Source organism: Rhagoletis pomonella, unplaced genomic scaffold, assembly GCF_013731165.1.
Source record: "Rhagoletis pomonella isolate Grant_MI unplaced genomic scaffold, Rhpom_1.0 Rhpom_scaffold_00006, whole genome shotgun sequence".
Taxonomy (NCBI): domain Eukaryota; kingdom Metazoa; phylum Arthropoda; class Insecta; order Diptera; family Tephritidae; genus Rhagoletis; species Rhagoletis pomonella.
This window is the reverse complement of record NW_023458560.1, coordinates 24,575,868-24,583,946: the sequence shown is the minus strand read 5'-3', so window position 1 is coordinate 24,583,946 and position 8,079 is coordinate 24,575,868. Positions and strand designations below refer to the sequence as shown.

Below are 8,079 nucleotides of genomic sequence, written 5' to 3'. Positions count from 1 at the left end.
TATACTGACGATGTAGCACTGATAACAAAGGGAAAGTTTCTGGAAACACTATTTGAACTTATGCGGGATTACCTGAACTTAGTTGAAAACTGGACTATTAGCTGCAAGCTGGGTGTGAACCCTAGAAAAGTAGAGCTTGTTATTTTTACTAGGAGGTAGAAGTTACCGAATAGCCGTTTTATCTCAGTGGGAAGTCTTCCAATAGGTCTCTCTGACAGCGTGAAGAATCTGGGATTGATCTTTGACAGAAAGCTTTCCTGGAAGCCACACTTAGAGGAAAGAATCAAAAATACTACAATAGCCCAAGAGGAGCCATTGCCAACCGCTGAGATCTCTCGCCGAAAGTAGTTCATTGGCTTTATGACATAAATTAACCCAGTTTTATTATACATATGGGGTACTCCTCTAGTGGAATGTACTAGAAAAGGCCTTCATCGTCAAGCAGCTGGAAGCAGTGCAACGAGCTGCCTTAATTGGGATCAGTGGGACACTTCGGACCACTCCTACTCTGGCGCTCAATGCTATGTTTTAATGTTGTGTCCATAGATTTAGCAGGAATAGCTGTCGCTGTGGCGCCGCAGTAAGGCTAATTTAAGTTCGTCTCGAGCTATGGCCACGCCAGTATTCTAAAAAGCTACCGACTTAAACATACCACTGCATACCGCTTGTGGTCCGAAGGCATTCCTAACCCACCCACATTTCAGTGAACGAGGACTGGGAAGGGTGCAGCATCTGGAATCGGGGTCCTGTAAACATATTTACGGACGGATCGAATCTGAATGTTAAGGTAGGGTGAGGTGTCTTCTGCTAAGAACTCTCCAAGCAAAGGTAGCCGCAATACAGGATGCTGGGGACTGGTTGGTTAAAGAGGTGAATATCCACTCCGACAGCCAATAGATCGAAAACGGTGAGGGATTGTTTGACTTCCTTATCGACCGCGAAATCGTGGGAAACTGCATGGCCGACAGGGAACCCTTGAGGAATTGTACCCTGTTAGAGAAAGTCTGGGTGCACCGCCGGACCTGATGCGGTATACTTCTGCGCAGATTGGTGTTTAGTCAGGTCAGTGTGTGCCGGGCGACGGCCTTGGAATGCAAGGTGGCTAAATCGCTCTGGTCACGTGTAGACCGGAGGCGGTCAAGAGAGCTCTTCGGACTAAGCAAATTACACCTCTCTTTATTGGTCTAACTAACTGGTCATTGCCTGATAGGTAAGCTGAATATTGTCGATGACCCTTAATGCACCAGCTGCATGGAGGACATTGAGGTGGTATCATCTCAACAATTTCTGCTCTGGTGGCCTGCCTTTGCGAACCTAAGGCTCAAGAACCTCGAGCCCCATTTCTTCCACACTCCCGATGAGCTCTCGGGAATGGATAAATATCTTCTTACGGGTCTGCTAGTATGTATGTATGCAAATAAAACCAAAGCTGCTTCAGCGAACTGAAAAAGATCGAAGATTATGAAACTTTCAGGTCTGTAATTCAAAGACTGCTTTCAAATTATTCAAAAAAATAAATGATGATTTGTTAGTGAATAATAAAAAGAATAAATAGTTATTAATCATTGTTATAAAATAAGTATTTAAATAATTTTATTCCCTAAAAATGCTGACCTCAATTAATTTGAAATCTAACCGTTTCCCCCTTCAACACTCTTTACCCGTCCACCCACTAACCTTCGCTATATCGTCTTGCGTATCGAATGGTTTCGGCTGTCGACGCGTACCAATCACTGTGCCCGCATGCTGTGGTAATGACTGCACCTGCGCCTGTATGACCTGCGGTGGCTGGCGATGGTATTGCGGTGGCACTGTTGCCTTCGGTGACTGTGTTGTGCCCGCCGGACTGCTGAAGGCAGAACCGAAACGTATACGACTTGGCACCTGTTGACTGTTGATTGATTGTTGCTGTTGTTGTTGATTGCCCGAACGTGTGCCACTACCGCTACCAGTGCTGCCTAGGGACGCGGCGCTATTATCGACAACTTCACAAACCACATTGCATGGCCAATCACAGGTTTGTAGCTCATGCGAATACATCAATCCGCCGGTGCAACTTTCGAGCAATGCACCACCGAATACACACACATAATACTGTGTACAATCGGACGGATGCGGATAGTAGCCAAACTCTTCGGGGCAAACGAAATTAACACCATTCGAGGCGGACGCTTTGACATTTGTGCCGAAACTACGCGAGCTGGTGATGCGCGATGAACGTTTTTGTTGTGTTTGCGCTTGAACGGTGATAGCTAGAATGAGTAGAAGAATATGGGAAAGACGTTACTAATATTGCGAGTTTATGAAAGATAAAAAAATTTTAAATGATTAAAAAAAGTTAAAGAGTTATACATATGAACATACTGTAGTAGTAATTAGTTAGAATAAAATTAAAGTTTATGACTGTAGATCGATTTTAGTTGGTTGAAAGATCATCGTAATTGAATTTGTATACATAGCTTCGCTTCTGAGATGCTTTAAGTAATTGAGAGATTGGCGATGGTGCTTTAGAGTTTGTCGCCACCACTCGGTTAATATGCAATTGACCTTCAAACAAAATGCAGCGTGAACGGCAATCCATTTATGGTTAAAGCTACAAACTGCTTGATTTTATTTTTTTGCTTTAAACTTTTATTTGTTAGGCATCTTCTTGAAAGATGAGCGCTCCATTTTAGTCAAGTTGAGCTAAGTTATTTCAATAAAAAATTCCATGTGTGTATGTATGTGTTTGAATACATACGAGTATGCTGGTGTCTGTTCACATGTCATTGTCTGTTTAATAATTGCATTCGAGTTGTTGAAAAGGTCAATCTTATCTACTAGCTAATCGTTTAGTCAGTAGTGTTGTAGTTTTTTAAGTTTCCCACAAAGCTGTTGTTGACAAGCAAGGCAACCGAGCATGTGATGCTACCTTAAGCATCAAAAGCATCGAAAAGAAATCATTTCGGGGACACCCTTCAAAACAAAATTCATATACACCAGGCTTTTCATCAAAGCATTTTATCGAGCCCTTAATATTCGAGAGTCATATTTACACCGAAATTTGTTAGACATAAGCTCAGAAAAGAGTCCGATAAAGTGGATATATTTTCGATTTTTGTTTTTTCACAAATTTTTTTTTATTATAAATGGCCTCAACCTCAATAAAGTTGTAGAATATAATTGTTATAAGGCCATGAATAACAAAAAAAAAATGCCTTGAACCGAACCACTTTTCCACTTTGAGGGTACGCTTATCAACCAAGGCTAGATGTTTAAAGCTTCGGACTAAACTTCTAGGTGCCCCTGTTATTTTTACAACTCGTCCTTTTACTGAAGCGTGGCCCTTTACCGGAAGCGTGATTTCAAAGGAAAGCGGCTTTACAGCACCTGAAACAGATGGCATTTTCCCAGCTCATCTTTAAAAGGGACCTCCCGCCTAATGACCTTTCTAATACCAATTTGCAGAGCATGTTTTGCGTGGGGTCCCTTCTTCTACAATTGCAGGAAATGACAGTCCGCTACATCCCAAAGGTGGCGGGAACCAGTAGATCCACCAAAGTCATAACTACGTATTAGTCTTACGTCGTTTCTACTAAAAACCAAGAAGAGAATCGTTAACAGGCATATCAGGGATAGTTCCTTACCCGGAACCCTTTGTATTGATACCAATATGTCTGTCTTTGAGGAAGATCTACTATCCACGTTCTTCAGAGTCTCACAAGAAAAATTGAGAAGTCTTTAGAGGACAAAGAGTTGGCGTTGGGATATTTCTTGGACGTGGAGGTCGCAAACGTCCCTAAACCCAGAACCTTTACATTCACTGCAGAACAGGAAAGATTCATATCCTTAGCTACGAACGGTTGCCCATCTCCCCTATACTATGGTGCATCGTAGTAGACGAATAAGTCGGCCTTCTTACTGTTAAAGGCTCCGACGTTCAGAGATACTATCTTCATTCCCCTGCAGAGTGCTCTGAACATAGTCGCCAAATGGTGCAGTAATAATGAACCCCAAGAAGACTAGCATAGACATTTTCTCCTGGAAAGGGAAAAAGGGCAAATTACTAAAACCATTCCCTCAAGGAAAAAAGATACACTTCTCCGAAGAGGTCAAATATCTAGGAGTTATCCTTGATAACAAGCTCTTTTGAAATCTGCACCTAAACTATTTAAAATGCCAGAGCCGCTATCTGGAGCTGCCGGAAACTAATGAAGCGGAACTGGGGCATTAGACCTAAATTGGTAGGGTGGATGTACAAAAAGTTTCACACCGTGGTCTGAGGTTAAGGAAACTGCTTCTGCATCCTTTCAGTTATTTATTTATTCGCAACAAATCTGTATCTGTCCTACGTTTTTCTTTAGGACAAAATTTTAGTATTTACATTATGTTCCCATCAGGGAAAGAGCAGAAGTATAGGTAAGATTTTAGACTGGAACATTTTCTATTAGCGATGCGTATCACATAGTTTTAACGGCAGAACGAACTGAAGCCAACATTGCTATTTTCCTGGGAAGCCAGTTAGCCATAAAGGCAATTAATTGGCTTTGTAAGATTAAAAAAACAATGCAGAGAGTACATACTACGTTACTGCTCTAGCTGATAGGCAAATGATTTCACTTATGTGGATACAGCAGCATTTATGACAACACAAAATGGAGGTGAAAAGGCCATTAATTCTGCACAATAAGTAAAATGAGTCCATTTTGTGGCCAAAACACTCATATTAAGTAATTTAATTAATTTATTTGGCAACTCTATTAATGATTTTGTGAGATATGTAGGTATATATGAGGTCTGACAAATAAGAAATTATTTTTGATTTGTAACGGAAAATCTTGAACTTCCACTAAGTGAATTATTAAAATAAGTAAGAAAGTCTAAGTTCGGGCGGAGCCGAACATTAAATACCCGGCGCAAGTATTAAATATATGTTGCCGGTAAGCCGGGGTGTATCAATTTTGAGTAAATTAGCGTCCTTAAATTTCGAATTATTGAAGTTTCAAGCATTTCTGAAATTTGCCATTATATAAAAAGCGGCCGTAATTTTAGTCCGATTTCAATAATTTCCAACGTTTTGCTTTTATTTGGCAAGCACAATAAAAATACCGAGTTTGGTAGAACGGTTACCGATAAACATATATGTGATCATAAGTGGGCGGTGCCACGCCCATTTTCCAAAATTTTACCATAAACGTATATCTTGGTAAAGAATTGTTGCAACCATCAATTTTGAATAAATTAGCTTTAATATTTACTGGTTTATCGAAGATTTTGTATTTCTCTAAATTACCGTTATATGGGATGTGGGCGTGGTTATTGTCCGATTTTTAAAATTTTCTGCCATTTTGTATGCTGTATCAAGGCCAACAACTGTGCCAAGTTTGGAAGAAATCAGTGCAGCGGTTACCAAGATATACACATGTAACCTTAAGTGGGCGTGGCTACGCCCATTTTCCAAAAATTTATAATATTCTTATTTTTCGTCTGAAAATTATTACAAATGTCAATTTTGAGTGAATAATCTTCAGTAGTTACTAAAATATCGCAGTTTTCGTATTTGTGGAAATTACCGTTATATGTGAAGTGGGCGTGGTTATTGTCCGCTTTTTAAAATTTTCATCTATTTAGTGTGCTGTATCAAGGCCAACGACTGTGCCAAGTTTGGAAGAAATTGGTGGAGCGGTTACCAAGATATACACATGTAACCATAAGTGGGCGTGGCTACGCCCATTTTCCAAAAATTTACAATATTCTTATTTTTCGTCTGAAAATTATCACAAATATCAATTTTGAGTGAATTATCTTCAGTTGTTACTAAAATATCGCAGTTTTCGTATTTCTGGAAATTACCGTTATATGGGAAGTGGTCGTGGTTACTACACGGACAGACGGACAGACGGACGGGCAAGACAGACATGGCTTAATCGATTTATCTTTTCATTCTGATCATTTATGTATACATTTGTCTATATCTATCTCGATTCGTTTTGGCTGTTACAAACAACCGTTATGCGAACAAAATTAATATACCCTTGTGCACAAGTGCGCTCGGGTATAAAAATGCGTGTGTAACCCCGGACACATGATAGAAGTGAAACTTTTTAAAAAAGGTGTGAGTACCAGGTACCTAATCACGAAATTGGATGTGTAAACATATGTTTACCGTTCGGCAAACCATTAGGCGATTGAGTTAAATACATAGGTTTGGTTAGAAATCAAGCAATAATTTCATTTCTTCTTATTAATTTTCTGATATACATATAATTTATTTATTCATTTTCCAGTAACACCACCTTATATGAATTCGCGCTTCTAGCATCCATAGGACCGGGTTGTAATGGAAGTAATTGTATGTTTAACAAATTAAAGGAAAATGTTTATAATGCAATCAATAGATCTTTACGAATTCGCCATTACCAAGGCACTAAGTAACGTATGCACTTTTGTTTGCAAAATGCATTTATTTAAGTTGAAAGAAGATAAATTCCTTTGTTCGGCATTTATTCTTACTCGCTTGCTATCTTCCAAGGCGAATTCATATATTCTTATCACGAATTCATATATTCATGTGGTAGCAAGAGTATAAAAACATAAAATTACCTTATAAATTAAAAGCATAAGTATCACATGTATGCGTAGTCCAATTCACGAAATCATTTCATCGATCTGAGTAAAAACTAAGTGCATCAACTCTATTTCGCGTTAATTGTAATGATGAAATGGTGTTCATTCATTCAGTTTCTACTCAAACGCATGAAATGATTTCATGAATTGGCCTACGCATAATGGTAGTAAATGACAGAAGGAATTACAACAAACACATCCTTTTGACATAATGCAAGCCGAAAACGTTGGTTCAAATCAATCCGCAATCAAGTTGTACGTTTTGCCTACAAACATTGCAATTTTGCGAGCAGTCTCATTGTAAAATCTCATTTTTACAATTTCATAGTTTCGGCTTACATTTATAAAAAAAATCAACGAAAGCACGTACCTATTTCAGCTGAGTTATCCACTTTCGGTTATTTAGTGTACAAAATAAACGCAAATTAAATAAGTTTGTACAACAAGGCCATTAATGTAGCGATAAGTTGTACAACTTGCCAGAAAATTCAAATTTTTTGATCTTTCATACAACCAAGACATAAATTCATTCAACAGGCCCACAAACGGTGCAATCTAGAGCAAAACAACACAAAGTTGAACCAACGGTCGCTACGTTTAACATCGGGCGAAAATTTCAATTGCCCCTGTAACACTACCTTATATAAGTTGGCCTTGCTATCATCCTCACATAGGACGACTTTACCTTAGCTTTTTTTAACAAATTATAACACAAATTTGCTCCAGCTTTTGCTGAAAGGTAAATAAAAGCTCTGTATACATTTTTAGCGCATAATGTCAAAAATGCCAAATTTTGAGTAGTGACTCTTTTGAAGACGAGTATACCAACGAAGGACGAGTTAATACAAGGAGATAACAAGAGCACAAAACTACTCTATAAAATTACACGCACAATGACAAACATGAACAAATGTACAACAAACACATAATTTTAAACAATCAGTACAGTTCGCATTTATATCAACGATCGTTTGTACTACATATATGCATATGTGACCTGGTCTACGGAAAGGGGGCTTAGGTGTAAAAAAATCAATTTTCACTTTTTGGTTGATTCGGATGGAAGATGAGATGCTTTTTCACGTGGTGAAAAGCAGAAAATCCTAACTTGCTTAGAAGTGTACTAAAAATGTAGAGAAAGAAGAGTAAAAATACGACAAAATATAATTTATTGGTAATGAACAAAATACATTGAATTATAAGCTATAAAGACATGATTATACACTAGAAAAACGTATTATGGGCCAAAAAATAATAATGCTGAGTAGTTTATGTATTTTTCTTTGTTGTCGTTTTCCTTGAGATCTTTTTACGTGTTGATCCTGAGGAAGATGGACCTGGTTCCTCGTCTGGTTTGAGAACATCTTCACTAGTTTTTGCCTTCCGTTTCTTCGTCTTCATCATCATCGCTCTCTTCATAGTTTTTATCATCGTTTTCATCATCCTTTTCATGGAAATATTGTCCGTATACGG

General features: G+C 38.5%; 1 protein-coding gene across 1 annotated transcript in view; it reads right to left on the bottom strand.

Annotated features, from left to right (window-relative positions):
- The window catches only part of LOC118741840, a 150,501-nt gene that overhangs the window by 3,457 nt on the left and 138,965 nt on the right, over positions 1 to 8,079 (bottom strand). Inside the window, exon 4 of the mRNA XM_036473812.1 lies at positions 1,662 to 2,252. Coding sequence (XP_036329705.1) covers positions 1,662 to 2,252 — 591 coding nt within the window. The remainder of the gene's footprint in view (positions 1 to 1,661; positions 2,253 to 8,079) is intronic.